A 19,125-nucleotide genomic window follows, 5' to 3' on the forward strand; every position below is an offset into this window, starting at 1 on the left:
CAATGACATATTTTATTATATTACTTATTTCTATGTAAGAAAAAACCATATTGCTTCATAATCCTTGTCTACATAAAAAATTCTGACTGCAGGGAATATTTCTTCAAGGTGTCTGACATGCAGGATTTAGGCATATATGGAAAACTCTAGTTTGAATGTCTAACCAGCCATAATAATAGTTTATAACATTCAGTATAATTCAGTAATACAAATATGTAGAAAAATAATAATTTGAAATTTAAATTTGTATAAAGGACATAAAAGTAGATAAAATCACTGAAAAGCTGGGTCATATTTTTTATAAATTAAGTAGTTGGGAAACAGAATTAATCATCTTCCATGGTTAAAAATATCCCTCTGTTTATGTCATTCATATTTTACACTATTCTATAACAGTGCTTCAGTGTTAATACTGCTAACTATATTGCACATTTTGGAAATTGGACAAAAAATCCATTCTTCCTTATTAGGAAGGACACAGTGGTATTTTTAATTTTTGTTGTTGGATAGAGCACCTCACTTAAACGAATAACCACCTCAACACCTGAACTAGTGTCCGATATTTTACTGTGCAGGAGACAGTCTGGGTCACACTCTTACCTAAATAACTCTCCCCTTTAGTCTAACCACCTTTGTCTGAAGCGAATGGCAGAAATTAATTAATGAATTTAAAAACCATATGCTTTTAGATTATTTTCCAGATTTTGAAACGACAAATAGAAAGGAAAGTCAGCTCATGAACTTCTGAGTCAGTTGTAGTCTCAAGCTCAACTTTTCCACTTTCATTCAAGCTGATAGTTTATTTACTAATGATTCTCTGCAGGTGAAAGGAATTATATAGGAAAATGCAATTCAAGTGACTGTGCCCTGTTTGAAATTGCACTGGACAGCATCTGTCGACGGGACTTCAGAAAGCCCACCCTTTGATTTTTGCTGTTCCAGGGAGCTGAGCTTATTCCTAATTCTTTCCCCAAAATCATAGAATAAATGCCAAATCAGTAATCCTGTTGTCCTGGGATTTCTTGTATGTAAAAGGAGAGGAGGAAGAATGGCATAAAGTGGTGATTAAATCCACCAGGATCTGAGGTGACCTCTGAAGTGCCTCAAGGGAGACTAGAGCATTTTTGCTCACTCACAGCTGTCTGAACTTGGGGAAGTGAAGCTGTCTCTAGAATTTTAGTCTTTTCAATTAGAAGTCATGCCACTACTAATACCATACTCCAAAAACTGTTGGATTTCTGTAGCATATCTGCTGGGATTCAAGTGGTAAATAATTGGCAGATTATTTTTTCATATTCTTGATATTTTATTTCTTGTTCTGTCTATTGTATTTCTAAATGTAATTTGAGATATTTTTAAATCATTCTAGATTTGTTGTAGTCTACCCCTTGAAGCATGTTTCTATGTTGTTATTGTTGCATGATGCCATCCGCTTTCATTCTTTTATAGCCAAGAACTGGTTCTTCCCCTTCCTCTGTTTCTGTTCTCATGCCACAGAAGTGTTTCTTTGTTTGTACCTGTCTGGCTCTTCCATGTGAAGTGCACTGTGATTCCAATTAACAAACATAAATGTCTTGTTAATCATGCAGTTCTCTTCCATACACCACTTCTCTTGACAATTCTTGCTGAACTGCTCATTCCTTCCTCTTTCCTTCTCCTCTTTTCATTACTATTTTTCTACCACTGTTGCTACCTAGGCAATCACTGTCAGGACATAAGCCCTTGATAGTAACTCTGGCTTCAGAGAATTGTAAGCTGGACTCTGTGAATGTGCAGGGTCTGACAGTGAGCACTGAGTGCCTGTAAACACAAGAAAGGAAGACCAGTGTTTTCAGATTAAATACATGCTGAAATGAGAAATGTGAATGACAACTTAAATGATTTGAGTAAGAATTGTTACTGGCCTCCTCTGAGCAGCAGAGATTGATTAATAGCTTGCTTTCCAGACCAGCTGTCCATGTGACAGTAGAAAGACATGAGGCGAAAGATATGATAAATTAGGGTACAACTGAGTGAGACCCTATTACCATGTTTCTGCATGATCATAGTGAGTCATTCACTTAAAAATTCAGCTGTCTATCACTGCAGTACCAGGAATAGAGACATTACATCTCCACAAAGACAGAGGTTTCAGGAGGACTTGGCATAGATTCCACAGCACTCTATACTAGAAATGGATTCATAGAATCATAGAATGGTTTGGGTTGAAAAGGACCTTAGAGATCACCTAGTTCCAACCCCTCTGCCATGGGCAGGGACACCTTCCACCAGACCAGGTTGCTCCAAGACCCATCCAACCCGGCCTTGAACCCTTCCAGGGAGGGGGCAGCCACAGCTTCTCTGGGCAACCTGTGCCAGGGTCTCACCGTCCTCATCATAAAAAATATCTTCCTTATGTCCAAGCTAAACTTACCCTCTTTCAGTTTAAAACCATTGTCCCTTTTTCTGACAGTATAGGCCTTGGTAAAAAGTGTCTCTCTACCTTTCTTATAAGTCCCCTTTATAATACTGAAAGGCTGCAATAAGGTCTCTCCAGAGCCTTCTCTTCTTCAGGCTGAACAACCCCAACTCTCTCAGCCTTTCTTCATAGGAGAGGTGTTCCAGCCCTCTGACCATTTCTGTGGCCCTCCTCTGGACTCACTCTATCAAGTCCATGTCTGTCTTGTACTGGGGATCCCAGAACTGCGTGCAGTACTCTAGGTTGAGTCTCATGAGAGTGGAGTAGAGGAGGAGACCCACCTCCCTCTACCTGTTTGCCAGAGCTTTCCTTTGTGTTCCTTTTCCTTTGTCTGTGCCTCTGCATAAAGACTTAATAAGCTATAACTGGAGGAGGTGTTTCATGCACCCTTTTTGAGACAAGTATGTTCTACCTAAAGGCCCATTCCCTACAGTTCTGCTTTTTTCAATGATGTAAGATTTAACCAGGTGTATTGCAGTGTTGATCCACAGCAACATTTAACATCATGTTTTCTTTGGCTTTACCTGGTTCTTTGAGTCTTTCATATGCAAGCAAGTTAAGTGTTCTTGGTGCACAGATGTGGCTGGAGAATCACAGGTTTGCTAGCACAAGTTCTTTCTTGGCATAGCTATGTCACTGATGTACATCGGGCTTGATATTTACTTACCCTGTACCCTGGTGAGAGATACTTCTCTCTGTCCTCTGGGGTTATGGCTTTGCTGCTAGCTGCAGATGTGTCCTGAGCTTTCAAGTGTTATTTGTTCCCCCTACTGTGTCCAGTTGTGTTTTTCAGTGATGTCATCATTGGCTGCTCCACCTCATGGAGCTGACTGTTGTCCATTATGTTCTGTTCTTTTTTTCAGGACTGAGGGCAAGCAGGCAACAAGAATTCAGAACAACAGTAAAGTACAATTTGAAATTGATTTGATAATGCTCTTAACTCCATTCATTTTGATTTATTCTCCAGACCATTATTGGCCTAGCTGTGAGTTTTTGTCACAGCAAAGTAGCAACCATTGAAGGAATAAAAGAGCAGCCCATTTGGGTCCTCTGCCTGCTACTGGTTGGTGCAGGATTATGCTGCTTAAAAACTCTACTATAAAAACAAACTCAACAAAAATAGTAAAAAATTAATCAAAGCTCCATACAAGTTCTTCACTGGGGCCACTAACAGGTTGAAACTCATAACAGGTAACTCAGAGCAAGACCCTTGCATATTTCTAGGGATGTTCTCATTTTGTTTTATGTCAGTATTTCAGTCTGTGCTTCATATAGCGAAACACCAATCAGCTTTGATGAGACCTTTTACTATTTGCTCGTGGACTTTTGCATTGTCTTCAACACTAAGAAGCAGCTACGCCCTGGTCATCTCAGTACACCAGTTCTTTAACTGGTGACAACAGTATACTTTGAGAAGTCAATTTTGTTTATTTTCAAGTGAGTAAATTCACCCAGATGACTTTTTAACTATTTGTTTTTGTCATAGCACATCAAAATATAATCCTAACACTTTAGGGAATTCAGCTGTGTAATGTCATGTCACATCAAAGAGCAAATACAGCTATCTTTTTTGATTGTTTACACCAATACCCTTTTGTAAAAGGCATTAGTTCTCATTAGTTCAAAATTCTGGTTGTAGTATAAGGGCTTGGAAAATCTGGATGAACCGATCTATTCTTGGAGGAAATGCTGAGGTAATTAATATTTCCCTTTTTACTCTGGTCTGCCTTCACACCTCTTTCCTAACTGTAGGAAACCAGTGCAGCAAAAACTCTACATGAGACTTTATTGGAGGGGAAGTTAATATATTTTTTTAATAAAATCCCCAAGTAAATTAATTTTCACCACAGACACATTCTCTCATGGATTTCAATTACTTGCATTCTCACACCCATATACAAGGATCAAAGCATCTGTAGTTAATTAGTTTGGTCAGGATCACTTGTGAGTAACAGAAGATGGACAATAGATACTGCCCATCAAGTTCTCAGTAGGTCTTTTTGTTTTGTCTTGGCTGACAACAGGAAGTTGGTTTTTAGACACATTTTTTTATATCATTTAGGACTCAACAATCAGGATGATCCCTTTCCCTCATGATTTTGCTTAATTTCATCTATATAAGTTTCAAGCAAGTCTGGTGCCTGTTTTCTGTTCTTCCTCATTTTTAACATTAAGACAATGCTGTTCTTGTTGGGTTCACAAGGAAAGGAGTGGCACAAGTTATGCACTGTGTCTGTGTTGACATCCTTTGTTGCTGAGCACAGAATCTTGATGACATGTCATCAAGAAAGTCACCATACAATTGTTTTATGACAGAGCAGACCTTCTGATTTTGACAAAATAATACTTCCCTCAGTTTAACTGCTGTGAATGTGTTGTTGGTTATCAATACAGGTCATGTTCTGAACCTCATTCTGGTGTTTCTTCTGGTGCTTACCCACATATTTCCATTCAATACGTCATTCACACCAGTCCTAAGATTTCCAATATAAGTCTCTATGTATTGGCAGTGAACAAGGGAAAAGCTGTGGTTTATAAGGCATACATATACCTTGAGCCACATTTCCCATCGTTCCAATGTTTTAAAGTTTTAAAACAGAGACAGAAGCTTCCACATCACATTCTTACAATTCATGAAAGATTCTAGGATTGCATAGTCATCACCAGGATGTGCAGTGGAAGTACTCCCTCTCAAAAGGCTGGTATAACTTGCCCTTAATTGCCATGCTCCTTTGAATATAAAATTTTCATTACTATCCAGCCAAAGTAATTTGATTCAGAGGATGTACCGCCTTTCTGTCTTTTTTTTGGAATATAACTATGAGTTATCGCATGATAAAGATATACAACAGAAAGTGTGAATTCTTTTTTATGAAAGATCTAGGTCCATACTGCAGAAATCATTAATGACATTTATTTTTGTCATCTGTTCAGTGAAGCAGAAACAAGATATTTTCAGATAGGATGTTCTTATGAGGACCAATAAGACCATAACCATAAAAATGAGAGTATTATGATTAATGATATGCTTCATTAAGCAAAGCTAAGTATTAATATTATGGTGCAGTTGCTGTCAGACAGTTTCCTCATTTCTTGCACTAATGTTGCTTCACAGAAACAGAAGTATATAGGACATTTATGGAACTCTCTAATATACCTAAAATGCAAATTAAGACAGAAAAATACCAGCCTATCTCTCAGCTGAAAGACAACTTTTGGCACTGACTGGTCTGAAAATTCAGAAATAGGAATGCAAATCCTGTCTTTATCATGGCTTTTCAGACTTCATGGGACATAATTTCAAAGCCTTCAGTTGCCTCAATTTAGGCACCTTGTATGATTTCTGATGCCCAAGGCTACTCTTGACTGACCCCAGCTTGGACCCACAAGGACACAGGGATGCCTGCATAGCTGCCACCATCATGAGGATGTCCTTGATATCTTAGGGTATGGCAAATGACACTAGGCATCTGAATTGAACTGCTAATTTCTCTGTGGTTCCTGTTATCTTAAAACAATAGTTTATTTCTTACCCAATAGATATTTTGTATTTTCTATTGAAAAGTCTCTAGAGGAGGGACCATGTTCTTTTGACGAATGAATCTGAAATATATAAAAATGTTACAGAATTCACTAGAATTTTTAATACAGTATTTGCTATTGAAAAATGCAATTCATTATCCTGGAGAAAAAATTTCAAATGCATGCTTATTGGTTAAAAATGGTGCTAAAAAAAGTGAAAATTACTGTATTGGGTAATGGAGAAGTCAGAGTATACCTGGCATAAAGCTAGTATGATTTAGGGTTTTATTTTAATAGAACTAAGTAGAGAGTTAAAGATTCAGTGCCTGTGTCACTGCACTTTACTTCATTCTAGCTCTGAGGCATATCCAGGGGCAGCATCAGATAAACTCAAAAGGATCAGTAGGTATTGAATCAGATACAAGAGTGACTAATATAGCCAGTATAGCTATTGATGTGCATGGTATATCCTGTATTAAATTAATTTGGGTTTACTTAGCTAATTTTACTTTTCTAAATTTTCTTTTAAATGCACTACAGATTTCTATTCTGGTCACCCAGACATCTGTGCAGGTGTATGAAAAGTTGAAACTACTTAGAAACACAGAGAACATAGTTTGTTTAGGTTTGCAGATGGCATAAAATAGGATTTAGGTTTGTAAAAAGCTTTTTAATTAAATCTCAGTTGAAATGAGCAGTAAAAGAATTGTTAATGCATCAGTGTTTAAGTTGACTAATAGGTATTAATTTGCAAATCCAAAAGGGGCTTATATGTTGAACCTTGTATACTAGGCTATAAATAGCCCCTATACTATGTGATTCTCCTCTGTTGATATCTGTGTGCGGTGTGCAACTAAGGCCTATCTCTGAGAAGACCATGGTCTGAAGATTCTAAGACATGTACAGCCCCTGCCAACATCACTTGAATGTTTATTCCAATAGTCATCATCTTTGTTTGAAATGCTGTTTCATTTCTCAAATGAATTTGTCACTATCAGCATTTCTCTCTGGTTCTTGCTTTGTCTTTCTCTGGTAGTTTGAGAATCCCTATTCTAGTACCTTCAAAGAAGGTAGTTCAGATCCTGGTAAAACACTTCTTAGCTTTTTTTCCTTTTTTTTTTTTTTTTTCTTCTTTTCAATAGACTAAACAGATACAGATCTTTGAAGTTCTTTCAACGAGCCATTTTCTCTGCCCTTTGAATTCTTTCTTTGGAACTTTTTGGGACTCTTCCAAGTTTTTTAAGATCTCTTCAAACATGGATATCACAGTGACTTGCAGGACTTTAATGTCCATCTCATCAATGCTCTAAGTGTTCCTTCACATTTCTGTTCCTACTTGCTTTCTCTTGTTATATGCATATGAGGATGGCATTATCCCATTTCACTGCAGTGTTTCACTTGAAGGCTTTACTGAACTGCCTGCCTGTTGTGTTGCTCAAACTGGAGCCACAGTGTCCACCTTTATTAGACTTGGACAATACTAAGTGACCTATTATGGAAATATAATAGAAAATCACTATTTTGCTTAGCATTTATATTAAGTTTCTCTAACTGCACTTGTCAAAACTGTTCCAGTCTTATGGCATTCTCCTGGTATTCAATAAAAATAAAATTCAGTGATCCAGTAATGTTTTTACCAACTCTTTTAGCATATTTGGGCAGGTTAATGAAGCCTGCTCACTTAGAAATATTTCCTGCAGATAGATGTTAATATTCTCTTATCTTAATATATAATGGAAAGTGCTTTATCATAGTCTTGTAATAAAAACCCATAAAATCCTGTTTCTATTTAAACACAGAGAGAAATATTTGTTTCATTTACTGTATTGTTCTAAATCAGGGATCCTGCATTATGCTGAGATTATTCATATTCCTACTACACTTTTAAAATTTATTTTTCATCCAGTTATAGATTTTTGGGTTGTTGGGGTTTTCTTCCTGATTATATCCATTTTATTAACAACAAAATTCCTCATTTATGTTGGTTTCTATCTGTTTCATTCACCTCTCTTTGGCTGTACAGCCTTCTCATTCCTAACTCATAGTATCTTCTCACCATTAGAGCTGGGTGGACTTCTCTCCTACTGTGGAAACAACGTTGTTGATTTATCACATAAATCCTCCATACATGACAGTCAAATTCGTATTTTTATAGCTGAAGATTTTTTTCCTCCATTTTTAGTTAATAATGACTTTATTATATATTTGTTATATTATACTAGTTTGAGAAACCTGTTCTCCTGAAGTGCCAAATTTTGTTTGGGGCTGGCCTCAGTTTGCCCTTTGTGAAGATCATCTGGTTATAATCAGTTAGTCTATAGATAAGAACCAGCTTCCTCTGCAATGAGTAGTGGTGCCTTCTGTATTAGAAAATTATCAGGCAGGTTTTTTGGGAACTCCAACAACAGTTGCATGAGTAATCCTAAACTGAATTTTCCCACAACCACACAGTTTTATTTCCAGGCATGGTAAGAAATAATTCATCCTGACGTCTGGTTTGATTTGGTTTGATTTGGGTTATAACAGACCTCTGCTAGTAATCTGTCACAGCTTGCTTTGTTGCTGAATTCATAATTTGCATTTAAATCTTGTGGCTTTATTGATAATTCTTATTGGCTTTATTGATAATTCTAAACAAAGTGACAGTCTCTTTAACATCATTTTTTTCTCTCCTTTACCTCTCCCCCATCAGTCTTTCTTCTTGATTGGAGGTTAATGTTTAAAACATTCTGTTACATATTTAAATGTTCATTAACACAGATTTTTTATGAATTAAGACCTATAGTCTCAGAGCCGTTGCAATATGCAATTTGTTTGTGATTTTAAGTATTTTATGTTAAATCTGAACTGATGATAGACCAACACTTTCTGCTTAATCTGAATAGTTAAATCAGTATTTCATCATGTTAGCCAATTCAGTTGGGCTGGACTTCAAATAGAGATTTTTCTTTTCCCCTTTGCTCTATGATTGCTGTATTCTTGAATTTTATTCTCCTCTATGGAGCGAATTACATTCTGATCTAAAAGGACCTATGCGCAAGAGCAGCAGCTTTTTGTTTCTGCTTTTGCTCATAATTTTGAGAGTCTGGAATTCATTGGAATGAAACTGGGACACTTTGAATGTAATTTGAATTTTACATTCAACTGAAAGCTGTGGCTAATAATGTTTTGGCCCTTCCTTTTGGTCAGCTGGTTTGGACATCTTCAGACAAATGCAAAGAGCCTCTTCAAGGAGGATATTCACAACAAAACCATGTAAAGCAGTTTTTCACAGGCTAGCACAGACAGATGATAGCTAGGAGTTAGCAAGCACTGGGCTAAGCCCTTGCATACTCGCCACCCTGATGGATGAGGCATCCAAAGAGCTGCAGCTGCCCATTCTGGTGTCAGCTAGGAGTAAATATTATTTCAGTAAAATGTATTACTTGAGAAAGAAGAGTCCTTTATGTTTTGTAGATTTATATGTCATAAATGAAGAGAGGAAGGGTCTTCTCAGAAAAATGCATGTCAAAATTTCATGTGGTAAACTGTAAACTCTGTTTGCTGTAAATGTATAGATTATTCATTACCTTTTTATTTGACTTGTGTAAAGGCTTCACAGACACGATCAATCTGCATTCTGTAAATCATAACTATACAAGAAAAAACATACAAAATTATTTTCTCATGGATTTCTTACTACTCACTGCTAAAATGAGTAAAAGTATTTGTATCTCCACAAATAATTTTCCAACACTGACATCCAGTTGTATATTGTCCTCTTCAGTGGTTCAGCTATTCTCAAATCTAATCTATATGTTACTAATTACAAATAAATAAGGCAGGTAAAAATGCTCTGACAGAAGCTTAGCTATAGTAAGTTAATGTAGACAACTGCATGCCATCTATCTGGAAGGTGCATATAGGAAAGTACATATGCTTGTTTTCTACATCTTGTTTTTTGGTTTATTGTCGTGGTTTGAGCCTGGTCGGCAGCCAACCACCACACAGCCACTCTCTCTCCCTTCTCTTCCAGCAATAAGAAGGGACAGAGAGCTAGGCTTGGGGTTCGAGATAGGGCTGGGATGGGGAAAAAATCCCCCTTTATGGTCACAAGCAAAAGGCAGACTCGTTAGGGGAAGAAAAGAAAAACATACATTTATTACAGACACTAACAACACGTAACAGAGTAGGACAGTGAGAAGCATTGCCAGATCTTGAGAACACCTTCCCCCTACTCCCCCCTTCTTCCCGGGCTTAGTTCTGCTCCCGATATCTCTACCTCCTCTCCCAGTGGCGCAGGGTCAGGGAATGGGGGGTGCAGTCAGTGCTGCCGCTTATTCCATCTTCAGTGGGGGGAGCTTCTGGAACTTGTTTCCCCTGCTCCATCGTGGTCCCCCTCTCACAGGAGACAGTCCTCCACAAACTTTCTCCGATGTGAGTCCCTCCCACTGGCCACAGCGTTCCCCACACTGCTCCATCGTGGGTCACTAACTTTCCCTAACTGGAGTCCCTCCCATGGCTGCAGCCCTTCCCGAGCTGCTCCAGCGTGGGATTCCCCCGCATGTTGCAATCCTCCCAGCGCTGAATTACAGTAGTGGGGCTACCTTTTCCCACAAGACCCCGGCCTTCTTTGGGTCCAGCACCTTGATCACCAGGCGGAAGCCACAGGCCATGAATCAATGTCTGTTCCACCGTAGATCTTCATGGGTGGCAGGAGGGGGCCACCCTGCCGTCTCACCACAGGATACAGGGGGGTCTCTGCTCCGGCACACCTCCCCCCTCCGTTCCTCCACTGACCTTGGTGTTCATGCAGTTGTGCAGCAACTCCTCCTCACCAGTCCCCCTGCACATCACCACGTCCCTTCTTAAATACATTATCACAGAGGCGCAGCTGATTGGCTCAGTTTCCAAACAGAGGTGGAGCTGACTTGGATCTGGGGGAACTTTGAGAAGCTTCTCACAGGGGGCCACCCCGATAGCCCCCTCCCCTGCTGCCGAAAAAACTCCACCGCTCACTCAACCCAGGACATCTGTGGTATAGTTGTTCTTGTTTCCCAGCCTAACACAGAAGCTAAGGTAGCATCAAGCTTCTATTGTTGCTAGCTATCAATTTGTAATATTTGATATATGTTAAATGCATGTATGTGAATTTGTAATTCTTGAATGTCACTCACAGAAGTGGGTAGGAATAGTGTCATAATAAGACTGTGTCACTGTTACTGAGCATTTAAAGTTCTGCAGGTAACAAGACAAAAAAACCAAAGATCAATACACAGTCTGGGGTACAAAAATTACTCTGAACTCTTACATCACTGTAAATGGCAGCTCCAAGACTTTGGAGCTTCCAGTGGTTTTTAATTTAAATTAGTAAAGTATTTGGCCATCAGTAAAACATTAAAGAATTCCATTTATAACAACCTACCAGGTTTGCTATAAAAAACTACTACTGCTTGTGCCCTTCTTCCCAGCCCATGCTCCCAAATTATCTCAGTCCCCTCATTTCCACTCCCTTGCCCTACATAGCAGGTAGGATAGGACAAAAGTCACTGGTACGTATAATTTCCTTCTTTTAAGCCCAGTAAACGGATTAGCTAATGAATGATCTTCTATGCTGCAGAAATATTATTCGAGGTTGAAAAGTGAAATTCTGTCTGGGAGATATTTCTTCTTTTTTCTATTTTCCAGTTTTGTAATCTTGTCTACATTTGTTATCACTTTTCTCTTCTTCCTGGTCTGATTTTCCACTCAGTTTACTATTCAGCATATTTTCTTTTTTCATTAATCTTTGTACAAATAATTATCACAAATTCTATTTCATATTTTTTTTTTCTCATTTTTTTAAACATCAGTTATAGCTTCTAGGTTCTGTCATTGACCCATGTTCTGGGGTTTCTTTGACCTTTCCTTCACTTGTCATTCCCTGGCCTTCTTTCCCTAACTTTTCAAAGTGTATTCCTCTCTATTTGCCCTCTCTTTTATGTTATTTCTCATTCCTCTTTTCTTTCTGTCCTTTCATTTCCCCCTATTTTTCTCCCTTATTATTAATCATCTTTTGATAGCTATGTCCTTGCTACTGTTTTCTTCTTCTGCCTGTCCCTCTTCCCTCTCATTCAGGCCTCTTCTCTTGATCTGGGAATTGAAATCTATGTGTCCCTGTGGAGAGAGCCCACCATGGTAGCCTGCCCATTCTTCTTCAAAGTCTTGCCTTGGGATCATAAAAGCGTGTGCTCTGGAGAATGCTCTGGTCTATTCCTCCTTCCTGCTCCTCCCTCAGTATTTCACTACAGTATCAGGAGTGAAAGTGACAAACCTTTTAAACTGCTGAGCTGGGATAGCTATAACTGGCAAAGAGATGCAGGTGACAGGATGTTGTTGAGGTGATGAGAGGAACTCTTTGCAGGTTCCCAGTTAGGTGTATGCACAACCAATTTTAACAATTGCATGACACCCTAGAGGAATTATCTTCATCCTGTACTGTATCAGTTAATCTGTAGTAATTGCAGAATATGTTGAGTCCAGGCTTTGCATGTCAGCAGCTCCATGCCCTGAAGCAGATAACCAGCAGTATCAGGCTGCTGGAGGAGATTGCAGCTTTTATTTCCCTTGTCTGTTCTGCTGTGCTTGTGCTCCTCTCAGCTCTGGACTGGGGCCTGCCTCTTCAGGTGATAGTATGGGATATGGAGGTGAGACTTTAGCACGGGGCTGCAGGATTAAAGACATGGGAGGAAAGGGGTTGTGGCTCTCCTCAGTACACTGTGGATTAGGGAACATCCCATAAAGTCGATCTGGTGCTGAGCAAGCTTTTTGGATGTTGGGAGCCATGCCTGTGCTTTTCTGCCCATCACTAGGGCACCCTCTTTAACACAGGAATGACAGAACTGAAGAAGGCCACCCTGCTGGGAAGCTGTGCTGTCCATCTATCTGGCTGTCTATCCCATAGCATGGACTTCACACTGCAGAGGTCTGAAGATGATCTCAGCTGTGACTGCAGTCACTGATTTCTGCTTGTTTTGCTCATAACCAACCTTGGCATCGTTACAGGTCATGGTATCTGCTCGTGCGGCCGATGCATTTGCCAGGACGGGTGGTTTGGAAAGTTGTGCCAGCATTCAAGGAAGTGCAACATGACGGAGGAGGAGAGCAGAAGTCTCTGCGAGTCAGCGGATGGCATATTATGCTCAGGGAAGGGTAAGAACTGGCAGCTGAGCTACCCCGTGTCAGTGCTCTGCCAGAGGAAAACGATCATGTTCTGGAAGACTAATGTGCATGGCAGAGGGTTGTTGTTTAGTAACCCTTTCTTTCAGAGGCACCTATTATTAAAAGGATGTTATATTTGGCTCTGTAATGCACTTACATCCATTTTGTCAAACACCCACCACAGCCGTACATGTTTAGCAGCGTTACTCTCCTATGAAATTTGTTAATAGCATATAATTTCCTGCATGCAGACCCTTTATCAGAGGGTCTGCATTGAACAGCTGTACCTTATAAACTAACCGTTAGTGCCCTATCCAGTTTGAGGGGCACTACCTGCACTAACACTGCAGTGAGCAAGTTGGCAAATGTAGTATCTCAGGCAACAGTAAGTGGAGGAGAGTGTTTAACAGGAACATTTGGTAAACTTAATCACTCCCCTCCCCAACACAGCAGCACAGGAAAGGGAGACGTCTGCAGCTCCCACAACAGAATCCCGCAAACTCTCTCATTGACTAATTTTTATTCAGGTGGTTGCATCATCTTCAGTCCAGCTATAAAAAAATTGCCACAGGGAGGAATCTTGATAATTTTCTGAAATTGTTCTCTGAGGTTCTTACCTTGCAGTCTTTCAGGCTAGGAAATGGCATTACTGGAAAGAGGGCTTTTTAGCTCCCCCATTACTGCAAACTGCTTATTTTTGTATCTAAGATGTCTGAAAGAGAATAGACAAATTTCTGACTGGAGGCTAGAATGCACTCACTCCAGACTGGACGTGCCATTGCCTCTGTTCCTATATGCCTTTCAGAGACAGGGAAGAAACCTGTGAGCTGGAAAAACAGTTAGGAGCCTTCTACATCAGGCAAATTTCCAGCTGTCCCTGTGGTAACTTTCATTTCAGTGCAAAGGAAATTTAAATGGAGTTTCCAGCCTGGCCTTCTTCCATCTGTATTAGCACTTATCAGAATTCTCCCCCACTGAACCATTTTATTTTGTTTCCCACCCTCCACCACCGCCCTCCCAAGCTATCACAATGTCATAGAAAATGAGGAAGTGGCACTGTTTCTCAATTGTTTCCAGAAGATGTGGCTCTCTTTAAATTAGTGTATGTGTAAGAGGATGCTGAGTTACTGGAGAAATGGAGTTACTCTTTTACTGCAGAAGTTAAATTTTCTTCTCTTAGTCTTGGTCTCCCTGTGATTTTTTATATAAACTGTGAAGGTGAGGAAATATGCTTAAAATCAATCCACATGCACTATATAAGATTCTAAATAAATATAAACATGAAAAGTTATGTTGAATTTTAAAATATTTGTATTATTTGCTGCCTTTTTGTAAGAATGGCTCAGAGCTATCTATTCCAGCCTGTGAGTCTTACTCTGAGAACTATCAGCTTTGAGCACATATATCAAAGCAACAATTTACTTTGAGGCTTTGGGAGCAGACAATCTGGCAGGAATTTGCAGAGACATTGAGGAATTTTTTTCCATCTGTTGGTTACACTGCCCAGGGGGTGGTTTGGGATCTGGTCAGTGGTGTAGGCTGGAGCAGCCTTACAGTTGCTCTAGGTTGTAACCAGCTTCAGGCAGGTAGTGCTTTTAAACCTGGCTGCATGAACGGGGGCTCTGAAGGCCCAGATTTTCTAATGTGGCAGTGCACTGTTGAACAGCATTTATTTTCTATGGGAATCACAAACCTGAATCTAAATCCATATTCAGCAGTGCTGGTGAGATGTTTTTTTAATCTTCTTTAGCCTCCAAGCACATGTAAGCTTCCAATGTGTTGAAGGTTGCCTTGAGGACAGTCAATATAATAAAGTTGTGTTGAATTAGATACTATAGCAGCCTTATTGGGTGAACAGCTGGTCATATGTAAGTGCTTGTCTCAGCAGAGAAATATGTAAGATAACTTCCAGAATTGTGTGGCCATTGAACATCCAAAGAGGCTACTATCTCCTGACTCTTTTTTGAGCAGGTTGGGGATCACGCTCAGTCAAATTACTTGTAACTTTTGTTTCTATGCTTAGCTTTGCTTCTTTGTTTGCATTTTCTTCAGGCAAATCTGTCGTTGATGCTTAAATACGTGTCTGGAAATCATGTCTTACTGGGTATCCATACTTTAAAATGTTGTTCATAGCTACTGTGACTGGCACTATCCAGAGGCCAAAATGACCAACTGTTCTTTCTGTTTCATTACACTGAGCAATAAGTAACCATTACTGGTCAAGTAAAATGGTATTTTAAACCTGTGCAGTAATGGTGTTTGTTCCATCTTTGGTGCAAACCTAGCCAAGATATGCAAGAGCTATAATGGATTGAGGGAGCTTGAGTTTCTGTATGTTGGATTTAACAGATTCTAAGGAGTCCTGGTTTTCAGCAGAGAACTGCTGAATACTTTCAGAAAATTACACTCTGTTAATATAAGCAAAGTTGGACATCCACATTACTAGGCTGTTTTCAAAATCTTGGCTGGCTGACTATGCCACCTGTAGTAAAAGCTCTTCCCAAGGAAAACAGCAACACCCACCACGCTGCTGCCTCCCTGGCAGTAAATGTAGGGCTGCAGATGGTTACTGTAACAGTGCAGGACTAGGGCTAGGTAGTGAGCCAAATCCCATCCGAGAGGATCTGGCCCGCATCCCAGGGAACACCCTGAAACTCATTAGGCTCCTTTTAATTAAACTGAGGAGCCTCCCAGAGCAGCATGTTCTGTTCAGGCAAAAGACTTGATACATTCATTCTCCCTAACAGATTTTACATTATGGAGCCTGATCTTCCTTTGTTGACTTGGTGTTAAATTTGCTGTATTTTCTGCAAAATAGTTTTAAACATCGTGGGCATCCGTAAGTAGCAGCATCAGTGCTTGCTGATGCAGCATCACTTCAGATTTCCTACAATGTCATGCTCTTATTAACTGCTTTAATTTCACTAAAATTCTCATACTATTCATCATTATTTTCAGCTGTCAGTACCTTGTAGTTTGTATAAACAGAGACATTTGATTTATATTACCCTCAAGTATGTCTTCATGCATCTCTTACACAGCAACCATACAATATGTATGTTATTCTCCATCGCCGCTTCATACAGTGGCATTTTTTATCTTTGTAGGGAATGTCAGTATTTTCTGTGCCCATGGCTCAGTATGCGATACTCAGAACTCATGGAAAAAGGAGATGCTTAACCAAATACTCCCATCCCCAAATGTTCCAATCACTAGCTCTTCCTGTATATATTCACATATTCCATATGTTACAAGTTAAAACAGCGTTTCTCTAAAATTAGGCAATGAGTTAGTTTTTGTCAACTTACAATAAGCACTAAATTACTTACATTTTTAATTAAAAGAATTAGCTACTCTGCTGAGGATGTTCTGAAGTTTCAAAGAATTAAGTTTCAGTGATCAGAGACACTTTAGTATTTTTGGGAAAAGCCTATGGAAAATTGGTTGGTATCGACAGATAATTATTTCAAAATCATGTATTTGGATTTTTACTATGGATTTTATTCGGAGGTCACTGAAAGAAATATAAGGATGGAAGAGCATAATTTTATACACTTTGGCTCAGGCCTTGTTAAGTAACCCATGAATTCTCTTTAGGTTATACTCTGACATAACCAAGCCTTCTTCTATTTATTTTTCTTTAATATTGCATTAAACGCATTTGTGACTTTGTACTGGAATAATTCTGGAAATATTGCAAGAGGGTGGGATTTTCAACAGCATCTAACTAATTTATAAACATGTTCTGCTTAAGATTGACAGCTTCTTCAGTGACCTTTTTTTTTTTTTTTTCCTTAAACCATGCCTCCTATAATTGAAAACTATGTCTGTATTCTTACCATTTATTTGGGTTGAGATTTTTGTGTTAATTTGTGCTGTAACCCGTTCTTAAGGCTAGGTCCACAGAAAGGATTTTTGCTCAGCAGTTACTAAGTGTCCCACCTTTGCATTTAAGTGTCTGAACTCTATACAGGCTCAGGCAGCTGAGGAGGGGCTCTGTAAAAGCCACCTCTCTTCAGTCAGGTCTTGGAATCAGCCAGGAGGGATTGCCATCTCCCAGTGGCATTTCTAGTTGCAGAAAAGCCTCTCTCACACCCTTCTCAGGCTACAGGCTTCCTGACACATGATAACCTGGGGGCAACTCTCCCTTTCCAGGATTCAGAGCCATGAAGCTTCTCCTGAAGGTAGGGATGTCTCTGAGTATTCCCTTAAAGGGAGGTTTCTGATGCTCAGTGGGTTATGGCATCACCCCAATGTCACGATGAAGTCCCTCTGCCTGTGGGGGTGGGACCTGGCATCCGTTAGGAGGAGGAGAGCAGCTAATCCCAGCGAGGGGTATTGGGGTACTCTGCAGGAATGAACAAAATGCTGAACCACTGTTATGTGCACAAGCTCTTCCTGACCTAGAGCAAATACTTAGTAATTCTATGGGAGGTGGAGCAGCTTCATTTGTGGTGATGAGGATTCTGGGTGTCTAAATGTTAGTCTTTAGCACCTCTGGTGTTTTGTGGACTCATTCCTAAAGGTTTTAGATGAGGAGGGCCATTTTCTTCCTGGGTACAATTTTATTGCCTTCAGTAACAGTGGACCAGGGACAATTTGAGCTTTTCTAGTCAAAAAAAAAAAAAAAAAAAAAAAAAAAAAAGGAGCAGCTACTGGGAAGAGTAGCCCTGATTGTAGGTCTCTGAAACCAAAGGAAAGCTTCAAAATGTGAGTCCTGATTAAGTGAAATAGCACAATCAAAGCATTAGTAGTAACATCCTACCATACTCTAGCTCACCCCAAAAGAATCCTTATCTTCGAAAAGCTTTTAGCTTGATTATTTTCTTTTATGGAATAGCTTCTTAGGCAGCAATTTTGTGCATATGCACACGTGTGTATGTGTGCACGTGTGTGTCTGGGGATGTTATTTTCTAGTTGAAAATGCCAGAGTTCTTTGACTGTGAGTAATAATTTTTGTGATTTCAGGTTCTTGCCACTGTGGAAAGTGCATCTGCTCACCACAGGAATGGTACATTTCGGGTGATTTCTGTGAATGTGATGACAGAGACTGTGACAAACACGACGGTCTCATTTGCACAGGTGCAGTACAGGCTACCACTTAATTGCTCTAAGAAACAAACTGTGTTGATGGGAATTATGTTAGACAAAGCCCAGCTTCTTCTTTCTCCACTGATGGAGGAAGTGCATTTGCTGGTTATTCAAACCTGCTATAATTGTTTCTTTGTGCAGCGTGGTAATCAACTTGAGGTTTCAAAACAACAGTTGAAAGCCTGAGTATGAATTTAAATAAGTAAGCCAGCTATGAAATCCATCAACAATTTTCACTGTAATAGACTACAAGTTACTGCTTTTTGGCAAAGGACGTACAGTGTCAGCACTGTGATAATGAGATGTCTTTAACTTTTGTTCTATTACTGGACTTTCTATGTGTATAATGCATTTAAGTCATAGACAAAATTCACTTGCCTGATGATCTTTGGTAGGTGAGAGGCATAGTTGTGTGGGCTAACAGAGCTTCCTGGCAATCAGACAATTCTCAGTGGGAGGCTGAAATACCTGACTTTTTCTTATGGCGTGATGGCTAGTGATTAAAGCAGCTTCACCTAAACATTGTCTGAGAGTTCAGGTGGCAGATGCAGACAGAAATGGGCAGGCTGCCAGCAAACCCTCATGACAAATCTAGTGACAAGAAGCAACATGGGAATTGCTAAATTAACTCGCTGGCTGCTTCCTGATCCAAATCTTAATTTTAGAAAATCTTTGCTGAGCAATTATTAGATGTGGAGGAAATCTGCAAACAGATTAGAGTGAGAGTGGGAGGGCTGACACTAGTAAATTGTGTCTTCCAGCTAACCCTATTAGCCAGTATAGAGGCAACTGGAGCCTTATCTTCAGCTGCAGCAGCTATTCACCTATCTTCATAAAGTCAGTAGAAGAGGAGCTCATATTGGAAACCCAGGCTG

At 39.6% G+C, this 19,125-nt stretch overlaps 1 protein-coding gene across 1 annotated transcript in view; it reads left to right on the forward strand.

The window, feature by feature from the left end:
- Window positions 1–19,125, forward strand: part of ITGBL1 (integrin subunit beta like 1) — a 158,644-nt gene that overhangs the window by 134,112 nt on the left and 5,407 nt on the right. Inside the window, exons 9-10 of the mRNA XM_032997038.2 lie at window positions 13,004–13,150; window positions 18,128–18,241. Coding sequence (XP_032852929.1) covers window positions 13,004–13,150; window positions 18,128–18,241 — 261 coding nt within the window. The remainder of the gene's footprint in view (window positions 1–13,003; window positions 13,151–18,127; window positions 18,242–19,125) is intronic.

This window comes from Tyto alba, unplaced genomic scaffold, assembly GCF_018691265.1.
Source record: "Tyto alba isolate M040663 unplaced genomic scaffold, T.alba_DEE_v4.0 Super-Scaffold_45, whole genome shotgun sequence".
Classification (NCBI taxonomy): domain Eukaryota; kingdom Metazoa; phylum Chordata; class Aves; order Strigiformes; family Tytonidae; genus Tyto; species Tyto alba.